Raw genomic sequence first — 22,227 nt, forward strand, 5'->3', positions numbered from 1 at the left:
TAACTTTCTAGAACATGCATTTTCTCTATTTCGCAGCTATATGTACATAGTGTCTAAATACTCTTAAACATGTTAAAACGCCGATAAAATACGTTTATAGTGTCCACGTATTGCTTTTCTTTTTATCTGCTTGTTTAACAGTGTGATCCATGACAAATGCAGTAGCATGAAGTAGTGAATATGAACGTCGATGATTACTTTTTTACAGGTTTCAAAACCAGCTAATTCTGTTACAAATTATATTTATAAAGTTCATGACAAATTTCCCTTCGGGTCCCCTTTAATTGTGCGCATGACGTCTACGCATAATATATATGTTTGTCTTCCGGTTACAATGACTGAAGTGCAACTCTGTACGAAACCCTAAGGTATGGAAAGTAAAACCAACATAAAAGGTAAAGGGAAGTTCAAAATTAATAAGAAAATAAACAATGAGGATTATTTGTAAATGGCATCGATGAACGGCGAACTTTCAAGTGCATCAGAAAGCACATCGTGGGAAGATTTCTGTGACAGCAGGGCCGAAACTGCATCGGAAAATTTTGTAAAAGACTTCCTGGATTTTCGACGTGTGAATGACAATTATCAGGTAAATGATCCCTTACAATATGCCAGGAAGTTTGTGGACTATTTCCTGAAGTATTTTGATGAAAAATTGAAAAGAAGTTCATATTATCAGGAGTCAAACCAAACAGTTCCAAAACTTAGTCTCAGTTCAGTTCCACACAGACTGGCACCACAGATTAGTTTACATGATGACTATGACGATGATCCACAAATTGTCCCCCAGGTTAATTTGTCAAGAAATGGGGAGACATCAAAATCTGTTAAAAGTCCACATCACAGGAAAGGGGGCTTACTCCGAAAATTTTCACTCAGGGGAATACGTAAGAAAGGTAAACATCAGGTTGAAGACGTGAATAATGACCAGCCGACTCAAGATTCTAAAAAACATAAACATATTAATCCACTAAAACACGAGAAAGTACATAAACAATCAAAACTATTGGAAGTTAATGAAAACTGTGTCAAGGAAGGAATAGTTCATGTTCTGACCGGAGAGGACGCCAAAGGGAAGTCACGATGGGAGAAAACAAGATTAGTATTACTGACAAAAGATGGAGGCAGCTCATTAGAATTTTATTCACCACCAAAGGTAATAATTTTAGGGTAACTTGAGACAGCCTGATGTGACAAGAAACTTCACACATGAAAGTACTGTATGCTAATTAGCTTGTTATAAATTTTTGTATACATACATGTAGTCTCACATGCATCTGAAACTAAAGTTAAATGAACATGCTTAACTTACAGAAGAACATCAACAACTTTTCAAGTATTTTGAGAAACAAATGTGTACATGTTTACGTTATTTTCCAACAAACATGCATATACATTTGTATGTATACACTGTTCATCTGTACATGTTAAGTCACAAATGTACATTGTAATATTATTATTAATTTTTATCAATAATTATATCAAACACAAACATGACTGATTGTACAATGAACTGTTCAGAACATGAATTTTTTGTTTAATTATTCTACAGTACTAGCATTACTAGTGCACACAAAATTGAAGCAATTGCCTTATCTACATGATTTTTATGCAAGCATGTACATGATGACTATGTATGATAATGAAAGTTTCTGCAAGGATTTCATTTTAATTTACATAACACATTACATTGTATATTTAGGCCTGTTTGACATGTTTGAGTTTATATTGTACATGTATCACATGTGGCAACTAAACTCACATACAAAATTGTACAGTAACAATCAGAGCTCTACAATGTTCACAATTTGGCATAGAAAATTTGTCCACTCTTGGCTGCCGGTGTCATTTCTGATTATGCTTCTGTCAGTCTTTGTCACTTGTTTGGCTTTTTCTCCTGCTCCTAATTTTATTTATTTATAAGTTTCAGAGTTCATCGATATCATGTTAATTCATATTTTTAACAAGTTATTGTTTTTTTTTTGTTGTTTTACAATCTGACAATATCTACATGTACATGTATGTTATATATTTGTCTCACAAAATTATATTAGTATTAACAACATGGGAATTCATAATAATGATAAGGTTAAAATTAAGGATTTAGGTGCCCCTTAAAGTGTAAGCCCGAGAAGACTGTGTGTGACCCTCATGGGTAGTCAAGGTCGCTTAAAACCCTGTTGTAGCTGAAGTTACATGTACAATGTAACTCCATCAGAATGTACCTGATTGAGGGCATAGATGGGCTTATAAAGGATAAGAGGTCCATTGTACAGAAAATGGAAAGAAAAAAAACCCCAGAAAAATAAGCCAACAATAAATTATGTACATGTATAAGAGAAAATGGCCTAAAAGAATAAAGAATGCAGAAAAGAAGAACCCACATCTAGAGTTCTCACTAAGAAGAGTCAATGAGTCCTTGACTATAATGATAATCTGCCTGGACTCACCATTTTTAAAACTGGTGAGTCCAAATTTAAAGATGCATCAGTATTAAAATATATTGTATAACTATACACTGAATAGATACATGTACATGTATATCATCATTTTATGGCAAAAATTTAAAAGAAAACTCATTTTAATGTAATTTCATTGCTCTTTTAGACCATGGAGACTAAAATATTAAATTAGATTGCAATAAAATATCATCTTCGTACTGTTGGACTCACCATGGCCAAAAATGATGAGTCCCTGGACTCGTCATCTAAAATCATTAGTGAAAACCCTGATTATTCCAGACCCTCATGTATACACAAGACAATGTTCTCAGGTGGTGCTAAAGATTAGTCATCACTTTATACATGTGAGATCTACATTTGTACCTGCTTCTTTAATCCTTTTGATGTAGCTACCTGTATAATGTGCTTTCACAATCATCATGGTGATTGAAATAATTACACAGCTCTCTTCAAAGGGAAAATGATTTACAACAGGAAATTGATAGTCTTTTGTTTCATTCTAATCAGATATAATTTTCTTTGATTTGGGAAATCTTTTAGCCTTGAAGCATTGTCTCTCAGTACAACATTTTTGTACAATGTACTTGTTGCATGCAAGATATAAAATGCACTAGGTTAAAATATTTATGAAGTGAATGTAGGACAGAAAGTCACAGGACAAAAAGTCACAGACAAAAAGTCACAGGACAAAAAGTCACAATTCATTTTTTCTGATTATTTACTTTAAATAAAAACCGCTTATTTCTACAAAAATATTTTGTATTTTTCTTGAACTTTTGTATATAAACCAACTTTGCAAACAAAATTTATCAAAAAAATATCAAAGATGATCAAATAATTGTTAAAAAAACAAAATGTCAAAGTGGCTTTGCACTTAAATGGCTTCATAGTGCCAAAAAATATCTTTTGCATGATTAAAATGAGATAAATCTTGATTTTTTTTCCCATAAACTTTGATATGAATTTATGTATTAAAAAGTAAATATATTTGAAGATATTTCTCTTATATATTCAAACAATTGTCAACAAATTATTTGTGACTTTTTGTCCTACCAACAATGACCAAATTTGTGACTTTATGTCCTGTGACTTTTTGTCCTGTGACTTTCTGTCCGTTTACCTTATGAAGTATGGTATGTATACATGTCATGTATACATGTACAAAATGTATATGGTGTATTGAAGAAACTCAATTCAGTTATAAAAGTTATAAATGTCATGTGGACAATTAAAGACACTGACTATATAGTTAAAAGAATTTGACCTCATTTAACTTAGTTTGATTAATTACAAAATGTATTTATGAAGGTTTTTGTTTAACACTCAATATACAATTGTACATGATATACATATTCATGATACAAGTCATTTTTTTAACAAATGAAAAACATAAAAAGCAATCTGAAGAAGTACACTAAGTGACTTGTTAGGGAAAAAAAGGACAACAAATTTATTTGTTAAGACTAAGATAACCTACGTGCAATTATATATTTATGTACATGTATCATGTGTATAAAGTGCCTAGAAAATCAACTTAACGATATTAGAGTAGATCTGATTATACAGATATACATATACATGTATATATATATATATATATATATATATATATATATATATATATATATATAAGTCTGAAAATTACACCAAACAGTGTTAGAGTTAGATTTTATACTGACAAATTTTTGTCCGTCCCTCAGCGGGATTCGAACTCACACCTTTGATACACTACAGCACCAATCGCTTAGCCTCTAGCCTCATGTCCAGCGCTCTAGACCACTCGACCACATCCGCTATATAAAAATATAACTTCAATAGTCGTAGCGTTACCTTGTCACGGAAGGTGAATCTAGAGATAGACATGAGACACGTGTTTTTTAAGCGTGTGTAGATGTTATATTATTATTTTCATACACAATGTATTTTTATTATTTGTCAGCAATCTAACTCAACAATTTAAATGCTATATATATATATATATATCTTCCAAATACCGTTTCGATCCCTAACATCACTGAAGAGACATTTATTGTTAAAATCCGGATCTGGTGTACAAAAAAATGTTAACACCTTATGTTTGTGACATAACATTGTGGCCACAAGTTAATTGTTTTCTGTTTAGTATTAAATTTATATTAAGATCCATTTTGTTACATCTTGTGATCAATTTTATTTGGCAATCGCCAATGGCAGTCAGCCGGGTTAAAGAACATCAGTTGTTCGACCTGTTAGTCAAATGCGTTTTGTTTAAACATACTTCTTCACTTTTTTGGTCTTTTAGAAAATGTTGTTGTGCTGTATTTATACCTTTCTACAACAAAATTTGTTTTACATGCACACGTATAAAAATTGCGGTTTTTATCCAACGCAATCATAGGTTTGAACGTAGTTTTCAATTTAGACTCATAAACACACAAGGCTCTCTTATACATCATCAACTTTAGCACGATTGATGACTTGTAATAATTATGTAAACTTTAACTAAGTGTTGCAATAAAATGAATAAATATATAGCTGCCCTATAGAACATTGACATTCAATTGATAAATATCATAGAATAACAGCTGTGATAAGGATTTTTTACTATAATATTTATAGTGCACATTTATATATTACAACAGTTAATTCCAATCTTAAAAATAAGTATTAAGTACAGTTCAATGACAGAACTTGGTCACCCTCACTATGACTTTATAGCACTGTACAACAATCATTATCAAATTACCCCTTATTGTGCCTCAGATTCCACATACAGAACTATGAATGAAAGTATATGCCTGAGGGAATACACCAAATGCTATCTTTAAGTTGATTAATGTCCCTGAAAATATGTTTGTTTACAGTCAAGGTCATTCTATCTACATTGTACTGTAAACAATTTTTATTGAACATGAATAAAGAGAGATTTAATTCAAACACCTAGGAATTGATCATTGCTATTGATAGCTTCATATATATATATATAAATGCATTTCAATTAAAATGTACTTTTGCTCTGAACAATGTATCGATTAAATCATCTTTCAAAGTGTTTGTTAAGATATCCCACGTTTTTAATTTATAACAAAGCTTATCCCATGAATGTCTGATTTTGTAAATGTAAATTCCTGATCAACCTGTCTTGAATATGATAGCATTTAGCATTTAACGTGAAGTAAAGTTGTCACATGAACATTTGTATATTAGTAAGCAAAGTTTGTCTAGTTACTAGTACTTGTCCTGAAAAGGGGGACTCAGATAGTGTATAAGTAATAACCGACAGTGTAATAAGTAATAACCTTAGACAGTGTTATAACCAGATGTCAAAAACATTAAATTTGTATTTAAAAGACATGATTAGATGAGCAATATTTACATGTAAAAATTTGAAGAAAAAAAACACTTTTACTTGTTAAATCAGAGCAACCCAAATGTTGTCTCACCATTTGCTCACTAGGTACTGTTTTTGAAATTATCTAAAAGCTACACCCTATTCAGGCTATCATTTAATACCATTGGATCTGTGTTTCAGATTGCTATTCACTGTCATGACTGTACACTGTATATATAATATATATCATGTATATGTGTACAATAATACGTATACATATAACATTAAAATGAGACTTTTATGGATAATTACTAACACATAGTTACTTATAGCCGTCATTTACAATAATTAGAAGAAAAAAATAAGTTATTATTAACATGATTGATATAAGGACTTCATCTTAATCAGTCTTTTTGTTTTTATCTTGCAGTCCGTAAAACCCAAAGCCGGTTTGTTTTGTTTCCTGATCACACAAGCCAGGGTGACAACATCCCTAGAGATGCCTGACCATGAATATACATTTGTATTAAAGGTTTGTGTATAGTTAGATATGTGTACAAAGTTAATGTTGTGTGCATAACCTGGTACTATTATAAGTATGATAGTCCCATGCATAACAAAGATACTGTTAACTCAGAAATTATTTTTTACTTACTCAAGAAAAGTATTATGAAAGTAACAACTTGCATTCTGATATATCTGATACATAAATATTTGTAGTATTTCATGTGTATTTGCTCAAATTGCAAAAATTAATCTGACATTTTTGTTCATTTGTCAAAAATCACCACCATAAATGCACACAATAATCATGATAATTCATGAATTTAAAATTAAATTGGGACTAATTCTGAATGGATTTGTACCAGTTATATGAGATTAAGACCTCAGTTAGAACACATAAGAGGTCAATAGATCAATTAGAAATGTATTTATATACTTGGACTGATACATGTATATAATTTCTAAATTAACAGTAAATATTATGCATGTTAACTAGACTTGTATATAATTTCTGAATTAACAGTATATATATATGTTATACATGTTATACTGGGACTAAGACATTAATATAAATAAAGGCTGGGACAATCCTGTGATAATCTAGGATACCTTTGTAAAATGTACATCCATTATCTGGGATTCTTTTTCACAGGGGTAACGATCCCAGATATGTATACAATGATACTAACACCTTGTTATAAATACATGTAGTAAGTAGTCAGTTATGTTAATCAAGTCAAGTCGATTTGATTTAAATTTAGCACATTTAGTAAAGTCAACAATAACAAGTATAAGAATACTAGTGTCAACAAAGGATGGTTTATAAACATAACCAATAGTTAATAATCTAAATAAGATTATAAATAGAGTTTAAATTCCAATAAGAAGTCAACAATTACAAAGTCAAATTGATTAAATTACAATGTTAATAAATGAAAATTAAGTACAATTTACACCTCCACAAATGACACAGTTTTATTAACCTTAAAGAAAATACTAAAATTATAAGTTTTGAACTTAACCATGTTAACCAACAAATAAATATATATCACAATTGAAGTTCCAATACATTGTTATTATAAATAGTCATTTGCAATAATACACCAGAGGTGGTATGCAAATTATTGGAAGAAAAAGAACATATCGGTTGTTGTATTTCGGGGAAAAATGACTGAAAGGGAGCTACAATGTAAGCAGATCTTGAATTGTTATAATTGCATGAGGTTTTCTTTATTCAGCATTTGGGAAATTGAAAAGAATATTGAATAAGTAAATCAGTCTTCAAGCTAAATGGCAGCTCCCAGACAGCCCAGGCTTGTGAAATTGCTCTCGGGCCTGTAAAAATCATATTTACAGGCAAACAGCATCTAACTGAACATTTGCAAAAATTGAGCTCCCAGCCTGTAGATTTAACAGTTCATCGTGAAGATTGAGTAAATGACATACACATACTTTTGAAATAATGTGTAATTTCTATTGAATATTGTCTTTTGTGCAGAATAGAGTACCGGTAGAATATTTTATTTAACCAAATTAAGACCCCAGGAGCCAGGAGGGCATAAACAAATAAACAATGATATTAAAACATTTGTAGAAGAATAATTAATCATGATAATTTATTCAATCTAGACAATAGACATGTCATAATAAACACCAAAAAACAACAACATATTATAAAACTTATATTTTGCTGACATTGACCCAAATGAACAAAGGAACCGTATTTTGACTAATGATCGAATTAGCAGAAGGTGCAAGTTTTCGGGGCTGTATATTATGTACATATATATATATATGGTTAAGTTCAGATATGAAATTATTTGTAAGACCAAACAGAGGCAGATTTAGAGGGATTAACAGGAACCAGACCCCCCTTTTTGGGAACAATTTTGTTGATAATATAGGGAATTACTGAACTCCCTATTGAAAATCACTACCAAAATTTTTTTTAATCAGTCTTAATAGCAAAAAACTGTAATCATAGTGAAAGAACATATAATCATTTGTACAACAAGTACAAACTTTATTTTGATTGATTAGAATAATATGCATATTTACAACAACAACAAAAAAACCAACACAAATTAGTTGAAGATATGTTCCTGTGTAAATACAATGTTCAGGTACCACATAATCTGACCTTGTAAAAAGTTGTTGTAGGACAGTATTTCAGACTTGAGTGACTACAAGGAATTTAAATCATTGTGTGTTTTAAAATACTAAATTGTCAATACAACAAATAGGATTCTTTTGAAAGATATGACTCAATCAGTACTTGATAATGCACAAAAACTGACAATTTCAGTACATAGTTCTTATAGATTTAGAATTAAACAAATATTTTTGAGAAGTCATTTCAAATGTGATTTGTAAAGTTTGAAATGGTAAAGACTAATTTTTAAACCAGATAGATTTTCAAGATGAAAACAACCCGTACAAACTGAATGTTAATTTCTTTTTTTTTCTTCTTTTTTTTTAAATATATGTATTCTATAATGATAATAATGAACTTTGTATATAAATTGTCCATACACATAATTAAATTACCAATAACATACAAATGTACACAGTTGTGTACAATATACATTTGTATATATAGTTTGTATAATTGTGATCCAGTTTTAAGATGAGATAATCCAGGGGCGGATTTAGGCGGGGGCGTGGCGGGCGTGCGCCCCCCCTAAAATTTGCAAAGCATGGGTTGACTTCAACATATTTAAGTATCAGAAGAGACCATTCAATCTTTTTAACATTCAAAGTATATAAAACAGCCAGTTTAACAGAATCAACGTTATTACTTATCAACTGACCTACGCTTTATTAAAGTTCTATAAATAACTTCAAAGGAAGGTGTCAAACGCGGAGCTGCGTTTGATGACAAATATAATAGGTTTTTAGCAGTTAAAGTAAAAACAAATGTTACATTGTATTTGCGGTTTTTATAATCAATTTGTTTGATAATCGAAGTTCCAAAACATCCCTTACTCACTTTCACAATTTCATCATGACACGTTCAAGAAAACAGTGAGATTCTTTTATAATATCCCGGCGTAATGAAAGATAGAAATACTGTTTCAAGCGAAAGGTTAGTTTATTAATTTGTTTCTCTGTGTCTATATTTATTTCTCACTTGCAACCTAAATATTTAGACGAATTCTGTACCGTATTACTGTATGCTTGGGATCCCAAGAAAATAAATATAACTGCGTAAATGCATCTCATTCTGGTTTTAGTTGTTTGTGGCCAACACGGTGAAGTCTGGCACGACCTCCGAAAATCATAAAAGTAAAAAAACAGATAGTATGAAAGGACAATTAAAAATCGCTGGTAAAAGTAGAAATTTTCGTTTGAAAATTATATTGGTCAGGTGAGCAATTGTGATCTGTCTCGTCTCACTTTGCGTCCGTCTGTCCGCCCGTCTATCTGTAGATTGTTGTCAGGTGTGAATTAAGGCGGTTTCAGCTTGAAACTTTAATTTCTCGCTAATTTTACCACACAATAGTTCGTGATATCTACATTTCACCCCTTTAGAAGAATATTTCAATAGTTTTACCTAAAAAAAACCTCCAAAAATTTTTCGCCTCGCTCCGCTTGGCGAAAATAAAAAAACATTGCGCCCCCCCTAACTGGAAATCCTGGATCCGCCCCTGTAATAAACTGGAATGCTTGTAATATATGTTAATGGAATACTTGTAGAGTGCAGAAATGTGACAAATATAAATATACTGATAGGACAATTATGTATATGCCAAGATTCTCACAATTTTGTTTATATGTTACAGTAAAAACTGCCTCAACCAAAGTTTTTATTAAACAATATATAAGGTGTATTTAAGACAAGGTGGGGGATGTCAATGTATCTTGATGAATTAAAGAAATAGTTTTGAATAAACATTATGAACAATATTCAGGATTAATAGAGATTTTCACTTTTATGTCCCTGCCATTTAGCGGAGGGGGCATTAAGTTTTACCCTTGTTCGTGCAGACCTTCCAAAGTTGGTTTCCGTTTTCTAACTTTGGTTACAATTAAATGTTACGAAACTTATTCAAAATGCTTATGACCACAAAACACAAATCAAGTTTGAATTTTGATAGCGTCTATTTAACTGTTCTAGTAACAAAGTTTAATTATCATCATAATGAATATATATATTTTTTTTAATGTGAACATTCCAGTCAGCTAAACTTGATAATTTAACTTTTTTATTTGAATACATGTATATATTCTACAAAGGATTTGTGATTTTTGTGATGTTTTTCTTCTTCTGAAAACCTAATTTGTACCTCTTCTTATCATTCATTATTACAAATAAAGCAAATGAGTATTTTCAATATACAATGATATATAATAAAATTAATTATTTGACATCCTTGTGGTTTATTTATCATTAAGGTTTTTCTTCCTACACCTACAAAAAGTTACTACATGTACATGTATCATAAGATGACAAGACTACACGTACATGCATCCTGGTTAATTCAGTACAAGGGCAGAATATGACAGATTTAAAAAAAAAAAATAACGTAGTTTTAATTTTCACTTCCAGATATAAAAAAAAGAATGTCATCTACAAGATAATTTATACAGAGCTACTTTTTTTGCGCAAATAATGTAATAATATAAGAGTCCACATTATATCATAACAGTAAAAAATTTTAAAAATCAGCCCTATTTTATAAAAAGCATATTGATTAGAAATGAAAAACAGTCAATTAATGGTTGTTACTTTTTTGTGTTTTCTACAAATCAAGAGAAGAGAAGAGCCATTGAAAAGAATGGCATCTGATTTGCCTCCTGCATTTTCTTGAAATACTTGCATTAGATGAGGGGGGCTCAGAGAGCCATTTAGTCCCAGGTCTGTAAACAATTACATTAGATGAGGGGGGCTCAGAGAGCCATTTAGTCCCGGGTCTGTAAATAATTACATTAGATGAGGGGGGCTCCGAGATCCACTTAGTCCCAGGTCTGTAAACAATTACATTAGATGAGGGGGCTCAGAGAGCCATTTAGTCCCGGGTCTGTAAATAATTACATTAGATGAGGGGGGCTCCGAGATCCACTTAGTCCCAGGTCTGTAAACAATTACATTAGATGAGGGGGCTCAGAGAGCCATTTAGTCCCAGGTCTGTAAACAATTACATTAGATGAGGGGGGCTCAGGGAGCCATTTATTCCCAGGTCTGTAAACAATTACATTAGATGAGGGGGACTCAGAGAGCCATTTAGTCCCAGGTCTGTAAACAATTACATTAGATGAGGGGGACTCAGAGAGCCATTTAGTCCCAGGTCTGTAAACAATTACATTAGATGAGGGGGACTCAGAGAGCCATTTAGTCCCAGGTCTGTAAACAATTACACATATTCAACTTTACTAGTTGATTGATTGATTGTTGGTTGCTTAATGTCCAGTGGCAAATATTTCATGCATATTCAGGACGAGAACAAGTTCACGATAAATACAATAGGTAGGTTGATATAATAGAGGCCATCTGGGATGATGGTCGGGGAAATTTGGAAAGCCACTGGAAAATGAGGATATATTGGATAGGGACAGAAATTTTGCCTTGCAACAGGCCACCTACGGCCCCTCAAAGAGTTGTTGCAAGGGTTCTTAACGTGCAAAGAGCGTGGCACTCTCTTTCCACGAAGCATCGGATTTAACGTCCCCCTTCTGACCAGACGTGACTGCGAACTTGATACATCCCGCACAGCCAAACGGACGCCCCACTTCGGCAAGCGTTTTACTGCCGGTCGGGAGAAGACCAAGTGACCATATTTCTATTCCCAAGTCACCCTTGGCATATTAACTTTACTAAAAAGAGGAAGTATAGTTAAAGAGATACTTCATTTTGAATTGCCTCTTAAAAGTACAAAAGTGCAATATGCTTATCACATTAAATTTAAATTATCAATTATGATGAGTAATTATAAGTGGTTGTCATGGTTGTAGTTTTAGCCACATATTCCAATGTGGTTAATATTAATATTTTAACTATTGCCAACCATGCTTAAGCTGGACATAACAACAAGGGTCAATAAATAGGTTAATCAATAACTGATGAAAAGTTTAGAATGAAGTTATGTTGATTTTTTAACAGAATAAACAACACTCCAACTTTCAATGGTATATTTAAACTTGGTGTAATTATTTATACAACAAATTGAAGTTTTAAAGCTTTCTGTCTAATGACAGTTATGAAGTATATTTTTATATGTATACAAGTTGCTACATTGTTATGTAAGAGAGGGAACTTATGATAGGCACTTAGTTGTACATATTGTATTTTCAACCTTGCATCAAGAAAAATAATCATTGTCATGGTTTGTTTTTGTTGTTGCTGAGAATGGTGTCACTTCAGTGAGTGACCTAAAATTATTGTACTAAAACATAGAGCTCAAGAATTATAACAATTCATGCAAAGGGCATCCAACAACTTCATGCTAAAATATGAATTTTATTGATGACATTGTCAAGTTTATCTGTTATTATTTTATTATGGTGACAATTTTGAAATTTGACACAATTTTACAGTTTATAGAGATAATCATGATAGTTTGATCCCATTTGATGAAATATATAACAATAATATGTATATATATGTACAAAACACATGGTGTTCTTTTGAAATGATACTTTACATAAATAAATGAAACGACATACAATGTAACTGTAGTTTGAAAATGTCTTTTTCAGGGTCAAGGTACAAGTGAGTTTGTGATAGAGGCTCAGACTATGAGTGAAGTACATTCATGGTTAGAAGTTTTAAGTACACGCATCAATACCTCACTGGACGTTCCTGAGGATGATTTAGAACCTACTCCTTCAATGTAAGAGATAACTGTAACAAAGAGTATCGTCAATGAAAATTATAGGGAAAAAAAGTCTCAGGGTACTCTTTTTATTTGTAGAGACTTAAAGGATAATGGGTCTGGTCCAATGAAATTTTGTTTACTGAACCAATTGCAGATTACATATATTTGACATATGAACAAAAAGTGTTTTTTCTTAGATTTTCTAAAATATAGGTTTTGATAAAGTCAAGTACAAGACATTTTTTTGTTGGTGAAACACCTCTAATTGACCCAATTGCATTGGCATCCTACCGTTTTACCCTGGGTTGACCCTATTAGAAATGGCTGGATGAACCCCTGGTTTATGCGATTGCTTATTATATAAGCTCTTTTAATGAGGAGTGCAAAGGATTTATTTGATGACAGTCTATGGGGCCAGTCAATTAACAAGACACTTTGTCAACTTTTTAGCTCACCTGGCCCAAAGGGCCAAGTGAGCTTTTCTCATCACTTGGCGTCCGTCGTCTGTCGTCGTCCGTCGTCGTCCTGCGTCCGGCGTTAACTTTTACAAAAATCTTCTCCTCTGAAACTACTAGGCCAAATTTAACCAAACTTGTCCACAATCATCATTGGGGTATCTAGTTTAAAAATTGTGTCCGGTGACCCCGCCAACTAACCAAGATGGCCGCCATGGCTATAAATAGAACATAGGGGTAAAATGCAGTTTTTGGCTTATAACTCAAAAACCAAAGCATTTAGGGCAAATCTGACATGGGGGTAATATTGTTAATCAGGTGAAGATCTATCTGCCCTGGAATTTTCAGATGAATCTGACATTCCGTTGTTAGGTTGCTGCCCCTGAATTGGTAATTTTAAGGAAATTTTGTTGTTTTTGGTTATTATCTTGAATATTATTTCAGATAGAGATAAACTGTAAAAAGCAATAATGTTCAGCAAAGTAAGATCTACAAATAAGTCAACACAACCAAAATGATCAGTTGACCACTTTAGGAGTTACATGTATTGCCCTTTATAGTCAATTTTTAACCATTTTTCGTAAATCTTAGTTATCTTTTACAAAAATCTTCTCCTCTGAAACTACTGCGCCATATTAAACCAAACTTGGCCACAATCATCATTGGGGTATCTAGTTTAAAAATTGTGTCCGTTGACCTGGTCAACCTACCAAGATGGCTGCCATGGCTAAAAATAGAACATGGGATAAAATGCAGTTTTTGGCTTATAACTCAAAAACAAAAGCATTAAGAGCAAAACTGGCATGGGTTAAATTGTTAATCAGGTCAAGATCTATCTGCCCTGAAAATTTCAGACGAATCGATAGTCAATTTTTAACAATTTTCATAAAATTTGTAAATTTTTACTAACACTTTCAACTGAAACTACTGGGCCAATCATTATAGATGGGGATATATGTACGCAGCAAGAATGTTCAGTAAAGTTAGATCTACAAACATATCACCATCACCAAAACACAATTTTGTCACGAATCCATCTGTGTCCTTTGTTGAATATTCACATATACAAATGTACCAAGGTGAGCGACACAGGCTCTTTAGAGCCTCTAGTTTTATTTTATTAATAATATAATTAATAAAAAAATAAAAATATTACAGTTATTAAATTTCTTATAATTGAATTCTAAATTCCATTTTAAACAGGTGAAAACCAGGAAAAAATATTACAGTCATTCCTTAAATAAAAATTAGTTAAAGAAAATACAAAAAATGATACTAAAAGTTACTCATGTAAGTCTTTTTTTTTTTTTATTCAATTAAGAAAAAATAACCAAAAAAATATGACTATTTGCCCTCACACAGTGACTTAAAAATCTGTCAAACAGTAAAAAATATCAGTTAACATGATTTCATTCAAATTATTTTATGGATTTAAGATGAATTTGAATCTCCTTCACAAAGATGGGATATGTAGAGAATTTGTACATATATATGAATGTAGGTGTAAAATTTTGATGACTGTAAACAAAAATAATTGTACAGCTGACATTTATTGTCACTTCATAGGTAAAATCAGGTAAACAAAACATTAATCTGGACTACCAATAAAATAGGAGGTGCCATACAGGAAAAAGATTTTTTATAAATATGTGCATAATAGGAAGAAATAAATAACAGTCAGATCTCAGAAATCAGTCCGTTATTGTTTCTGACCTATTATAGCAGTTTTATTATGTGTTAAATAATAAGAATATGTTTACATTTTCAGAAATGTCTATTACAGTCAGAAAGTGACAGACTTCTTTAATACTTAAGTTATGTTTCATAAAACAGAAGGAAAACACTAGAACACTTAATTTTTTTTAGAATTGAACCTGCTGAGTACATGCAAAACGCCTCTTAGTCTATTATGGTCAAAATAAGTTGTTAACGAGGGTTCAATTGAGTTTGAATTGTTGACTTGCAAGCCAAGGATACATTCGAATATCAGTCATTTTTTTGTTCTAAAACATTTTTACCAAATTAAACTGAACTTAATGCTTCTAGCAAAATATTCTGATTTTTATGAATGTTTGAAACAAAAAACACCATATTCTAGTTAGTCATAATACATGTCATAACTTATCCCATATCAAACCTCAGTGTAAGTTGAAAGCAAAATTTGAATTATTTAGGTTTGAGCTCTGACTGAAAATTGTGTGCTTCTACTAGTTACAATGTAATATAATATATATATATAAGTAACAATAATAAAACATAATTTAGGGATACTTGTTAATAAAGAAGTCAAGATCCTAATAGGGAAGTTGAAAGAATTATAATTTGTTCCATTTAATTTTAAAACTGAAAGCAAAACTGATAATGTTGACTTTCTACCTAATGTACCTGTATAATTAAAATGTAGGAAATTAAAAAAAATAGAAAAGAGATTTATTGTGAACTTAACTGTCCCCTCATGGCCAGAAACGGTACCCATTATAACTTATTGTGATCTTAACTGTCCCCCCCATGGCCAGAAATGGAACCCATTATATCGTATTGTGAACTTTACTGTCCCCCCATGGCCAGAAACAGTACCCATTATAACTTATTGTGAACTTAACTGTCTCCTCATGGCCAGAAACAGTACCCATTATAACTTATTGTGAACTTAACTGTCCCCCCTTGGCCAGAAACAGTACCCATTATAACTTATTGTGAACTTAACTGTCCCCCCTTGGCCAGAAACAGTACTCATTATAACTTATTGTGAACTTAACTGTCCCCCCATGGCCAGAAACAGTACCCATTATAACTTATTGTGAACTTAACTGTCCCCCCATGGCCAGAAACGGTACCCATTATAACTTATTGTGAACTTAACTGTCCCCCCATGGCCAGAAACAGTACCCATTATAACTTATTGTGAACTTAACTGTCCCCCCATGGCCAGAAACGGTACCCATTATAACTTATTGTGATCTTAACTGTCCCCCCCATGGCCAGAAATGGTACCCATTTTAACTTATTGTGATCTTAACTGTCCCCCCCATGGCCAGAAATGGAACCCATTATATCGTATTGTGAACTTTACTGTCCCCCCATGGCCAGAAACGGTACCCATTATAACTTATTGTGAACTTAACTGTCTCCCCATGGCCAGAAACAGTACCCATTATAACTTATTGTGAACTTAACTGTCCCCCATGGCCAGAAACGGTACCCATTATAACTTATTGTGAACTTAACTGTCCCCCCATGGCCAGAAACGGTACCCATTATAACTTATTGTGAACTTAACTGTCCCCCCATGGCCAGAAACAGTACCCATTATAACTTATTGTGAACTTAACTGTCCCCCCATGGCCAGAAACGGTACCCATTATAACTTATTGTGATCTTAACTGTCCCCCCCATGGCCAGAAATGGTACCCATTATAACTTATTGTGATCTTAACTGTCCCCCCCATGGCCAGAAATGGAACCCATTATATCGTATTGTGAACTTTACTGTCCCCCCATGGCCAGAAACGGTACCCATTATAACTTATTGTGAACTTAACTGTCCCCCCATGGCCAGAAACAGTACCCATTATAACTTATTGTGAACTTAACTGTCCCCCCATGGCCAGAAACGGTACCCATTATAACTTATTGTGAACTTAACTGTCCCCCCATGGCCAGAAACGGTACCCATTATAACTTATTGTGAACTTAACTGTCCCCCCATGGCCAGAAACGGTACCCATTATAACGTATTGAGAGCATACATGGTATGCAAATTACTGAATTTACATATGCCAGTTCAATAAATTTTGCATTTAAAATTGTTATAAAACAAGATTTTGAACAAGAATTGAAAACAAAAGCATACACTTACAGATAAGGAAATATTTCTAAAGGCAAGTAGAACAAAAAATGAAAATGAAATTGAATGTAATATATCCTTTGTGAAAACATTTTTCTACAGATTTTGTAGAAATTTGTTTGAAAGAATAGCAATAGAAAATGTCATAAAAAGAAAAGTTTTGATCTAAATAATAACAATGACACTCAAAACACTGTTTACACAGATATATTAACTTCATGACCTCTGTGTAAACATATTTCTACATATATTTGATTCTGTTAAAAAAGTGACGTCCTTGAAATAAAAATAAACCAACATGTACATTCCACTATAGGAAATTTTCTACACATATGTGAATCTGTTAAAAAAGTGACGTCCTTGAAATAAAAAGAACAACACCTTCTATAGGAAATGATCACTGAATTGACAACTGGTTAATTAACGTAACATATAAGAAGTTCGTTCAGTCATGATGTCCTTTTGATATGTAGTATTTCCTTGTAGTGATTTCGTTGATTGGTATATAAATGTATACATGTATATATGCACTTTCATGTCTATTTATTACTTTGCAGGAGGCCAAGACTTGCCACAGCCCCGAGTGGAAGGACAGGTATGTCCCTTTATCAATTGAGGTTCACCACAGGAGTTTATAAATTTATATTTGATTTACATAGATATATCAATTTATATGTGTGTATTTTTGGAATCAAACATATATTGATGTGTATTACCTACTTATAAAAAAGAAGATGTGGTATGAATGCCAACTTTCCACAAAAGACCAAAATGACACAGAAATTAACAATAGGTCACTGTATGCCCTTCAACAATGTGCAAAGTCCATATTGCATAGTCGACTAAAAGGCCAGGAATGACAATTTAAAACAATTCTAACTAGAAAACTAACAGCCTTATTTATATAAAAAAAATAAACGAAAAACAAATATGCAACACATAAACAAACGACAACCACTGAATTACAGGCTCCTGATTAGGGACAGGCACATACATAAATAATGTGGCGTGGTTAAACATGTTAGCGGGATCCCAACCCTCCCTCTAACCTGGGACAGTGGTATAACAGTACAACATAAGAACGAAGTATAAAAATCAGTTGAAAAGGCCTAACTCATCAGATGGACTAAAATACAAGTGGAAGTGGCCAGGTACTTGTACATCCCAACAACAAAAAGACACTAGGAACAGATGTGAGAGTACTTGACCAGATAAATTGTCAATTTGATTGTTAGTTGTGTAATGTCCAGTGGCAAATATTTCATGCATTTCCCTGTCGAGACAATAGAGATGTATTGCTGTCAAAACCTTAGAGAACATGGCATTGATGGACAATGACCGTAGAGTCACTGACAAATTCTAATGATATTCGTGATGTTTGCGAAAAAATTGTATTATGGTTTCAATGCTGTCAAAGAAGATAAAAGTAACATCATTTATTTAATTATTTTATCAATGTGTGAACTGTGCCCACTGATGAAATATATTAACAATATTAATTTGTAGATTTTATGCCCAAATATAGAAATCAATGTGTTATCAAGATAATTAATGATACATCTGTTTTGTCAAATTATGATGTTTCATCTGGCTTTGAAAGTGTACGATATTAGAAATTTTTAAAAGTACACATACATACAAAATAAAATAAGAAGATCTAGATGTACTATGAAGGCAAAGAGACAACTATATGCCAAAGACCAAACCATGTAGAATGAAGTAACATGTAGGTCACTACACAGCCTTTAACAATGAGCAAAACCTTTACCACATAGTAAGCTTTGACAAATTTAAAATAATTCAAACAAGAAAAAATCTTGCCTTTTTTTGTAGGTATGTAGTTAGTGTAGCAAAATACCAAATGCTAAAATAAATCACACAATTACATAATATACTGTCAGAAAGAACCTTATACTTTTAGATAATTTTCAGTGAAAGCACACTCAGTATTAAAGCATTATTTCTTGTTCTGTCACAATGGTATCTGTCACTGTACTTGATATAAGCCTTTTATGTTACAGAATCTCCTAGTCCTGGAATTATCCAGTCCAGCACATCACAGCGAAGTCTTACAAGTAACCCTCCTGATGTCCCTCCAAGACCAAGTCCAAGATCATTACCTAGGACAGAGCATATATCAACTTCTCTCAGACATATAGGGGATCATTTAGGTACACATCTAAATGTATTTTGGATATATTTGTGATTTGGGGTTTCTGTCTATTCAACATTAAATCCATGCCTTAACTCTACACTGTGGTCAACATTCTGTTTTCTGGAAATATGTCCCCTTTTGAAAATTTGGACTTCATACCACATCTTTTTATTTTATGATATGTCGTGTGATTGCTAAAGAGACACTCTCACACACAGTCCAAAGGATTGCAATGTTAGCAACTAAGGGCTATTCCAGAAAAAAATGTATAGGGGTTGGGGTTGGAATGCACTTTTTGTCAGCACCCGTCACCCAGACAATTGTAATTGAGACTTATAGTGCATTATAGTGTGAAAAGTTGCTCTGATACCCATCACCCATGTATTATTAGTATAATGTGCCTTCCAACCTCCCCCCTCCCCCACTCCATACATTTTTTTCTGGAATAGCCCTAAAGGTCACAATAAGAAAAACTGAAGTCATATAGTAATTATAATTTATAGAGGAACAGGCTCGGCAAAATATGAAACAGTTCATAGGAGAAAACGAAAGTTCAGATTTATGATAAAACAACTAATAGCAACCAAAGATAACCACTAAACAGCAGGTTCAGAACCAGGCACATTCATAAATTCATAATGTGACAGTTTAAACAAGTTTTCCTGCTCTCAAAGCTCCCCAAACTGGTGCAACAGCACTACATAAGAATTAACATAATTAACAGGTGAAAGGAGCGTACCTCAAAATACAAAGTACAAATAAACTAAATGCATATAAACATGCATAAAACATTAAAGATTTGCATTTTCCTGGTTTACTCAAAGTTAAATAAAAATTGAATCCTTTCTTTCTTTTTCAGATTCACATAATCGGGATTCATCAGGGGACATACAGATAGAACAAACTTTACGGGAGTATCCATGGTTTCATGAAAATCTGACAAGATCTGAAGCAGCTCAGTTAGTCCTTCAGCAAGGCCCAACAGGACATGGGGTGTTTCTAGTTAGACCCAGTGAAACAAGGAAAGGAGAAAGTGTTCTCACATTTAATTTTCAAGGAAAAGCTAAGGTATTTTACATTGATGATAAAGTTTTTGGGGGAACAGGATGCAAAGTCACCAAAATTTTTCTCTTTATGAACGGCTTGCACCAAATTATACTGAAATGTACATGTATCCTTACTGGCTCCATACCTCTAGATGCTAAGCAAGGACCTATCCAAAGTTAAGTCACTACCTTAATTGTAAGAACTCTCATTTATTTTCTACTGTAATTATACAGGCCTAGGATGGTAATTTATTTGAAATACACAATTGGGTAGTTAAAAAAATAAGTGTTGCCTCCTAAGTAGGGAGACAGCGCCTTACATGTATTGTATAGACCACAAGGGTCTCTTCCGTCCTTATCTAGGGGAGTGCTAACCTTCTCTCCTTTCTTACAACACACACTTTTATGGTATGAAAGTATTATATATACCCTTCATTTTTTACCAGAAGACAAATAAGGGTAAAATAAATTTATTGGCTTTGCATAATTTTTCAAAATCCTCATATTTATGAATTTCTAATCCTCTGTTTATGAATGATTTTAAGTAAAATGTAACAATTTATTATAGTGAATGAAAGTTTTAGAAATTTACAAGTCTGAAATTAAAAATAGTTTTACATGTAATTTCAAGGGAAGTAATTCAATATGATAAATTTAAACTTTTATATTTTGTCTCAGTATAACTAAATTTGATTTATTTCTGATATTAATTTTAAATACATTTAGCATAAAATTATTTTTATCTTAAATAAGAATGTTACATTTTTTTATAATACCAATTATGTCATAATTAGTTAATATATGTTTTTACTTTTTTGCAGCATTTAAGAATGACTTTAAATAATGATGGTCAGTGTCGTGTACAGCATTTATGGTTCCAGTCTATTTTCGATATGTTAGAACATTTTAGAACTCATCCGATTCCATTAGAATCAGGAGGGACATCTGATGTGACTTTAACAGATTATGTGGTGGCAATAGAGAGACCTGTGACTCCTAACCTCCCGCGTGGTTCGCCTAGATCCGGCGGTGGTGGCCATCATGGGTCTAATCCAAATCTTGGTAATAATTCCTTAGGAGCTATGGGAGGCAGTCAAGAAAATCGTGATATAGTTGTTGTTCATGGATCAGTGAGAGCACGGACAGAATCAATAGAGAATGTGATGCGTGAACAGGGACAACACGGACGTGCAATTGAAAATCAGTACTCATTCGTATGATTGTCATCATTGTTTTCTGCCACACTTTTAGAAAAGATATGTTTTTGGCAGAATCATGTTAAGTCTTTTATTTCTTTAATATACATAATATATACTACTGTAAACTTATATTTTTTTTTTGGGAGGGGGGCTTCTTTCTGAATAAAGGTATCTGTAGTCTAGATTGCTGGTCTTTCTCTACAGACTTGTTGGATGACTCCTCAAATTTCTAGTTAAAGTGGTTTTTTTATGTTTTTATGAAAATTTTAAAGTTAAATTACTTGTTTGCTTTTGTTCTTTTATTTAGCCCTTTTACTGTATGCAAAATACAATAATGTGTGGTTTCAAACCTTTTTTGGGAGGGGAGCATTTTTGTTAGCTCTGTTTAAGTCACAATGTGTTCTATGTATGTTCCATATCCATATAAGGAAAAT

The 22,227-nt window shown here is 32.5% G+C and overlaps 1 protein-coding gene and 1 non-coding gene across 2 annotated transcripts; one reads left to right on the plus strand and one right to left on the minus strand.

Annotated features, from left to right (window-relative positions):
• The first annotated feature begins 326 nt into the window (after positions 1-326).
• On the plus strand, positions 327-21,949 carry LOC143076006 (SH2B adapter protein 2-like). Its single transcript, XM_076251612.1, has 7 exons — positions 327-1,156; positions 6,203-6,304; positions 12,973-13,106; positions 17,951-17,988; positions 19,415-19,564; positions 20,408-20,616; positions 21,416-21,949. The coding sequence occupies exons 1-7, from the start codon at positions 449-451 to the stop codon at positions 21,812-21,814; spliced, it is 1,740 nt and encodes a 579-aa protein (XP_076107727.1). The 5' UTR covers positions 327-448; the 3' UTR covers positions 21,815-21,949.
• Positions 20,871-20,991, minus strand: LOC143077118 (U6atac minor spliceosomal RNA). The gene has a single exon (XR_012978886.1). It is a non-coding gene; the product is annotated as a U6atac minor spliceosomal RNA (small nuclear RNA).
• Positions 21,950-22,227: the final 278 nt, after the last annotated feature.

The sequence above is a fragment of the Mytilus galloprovincialis genome, chromosome 5, assembly GCF_965363235.1.
Source record: "Mytilus galloprovincialis chromosome 5, xbMytGall1.hap1.1, whole genome shotgun sequence".
NCBI classification, from domain to species: Eukaryota; Metazoa; Mollusca; class Bivalvia; order Mytilida; family Mytilidae; genus Mytilus; species Mytilus galloprovincialis.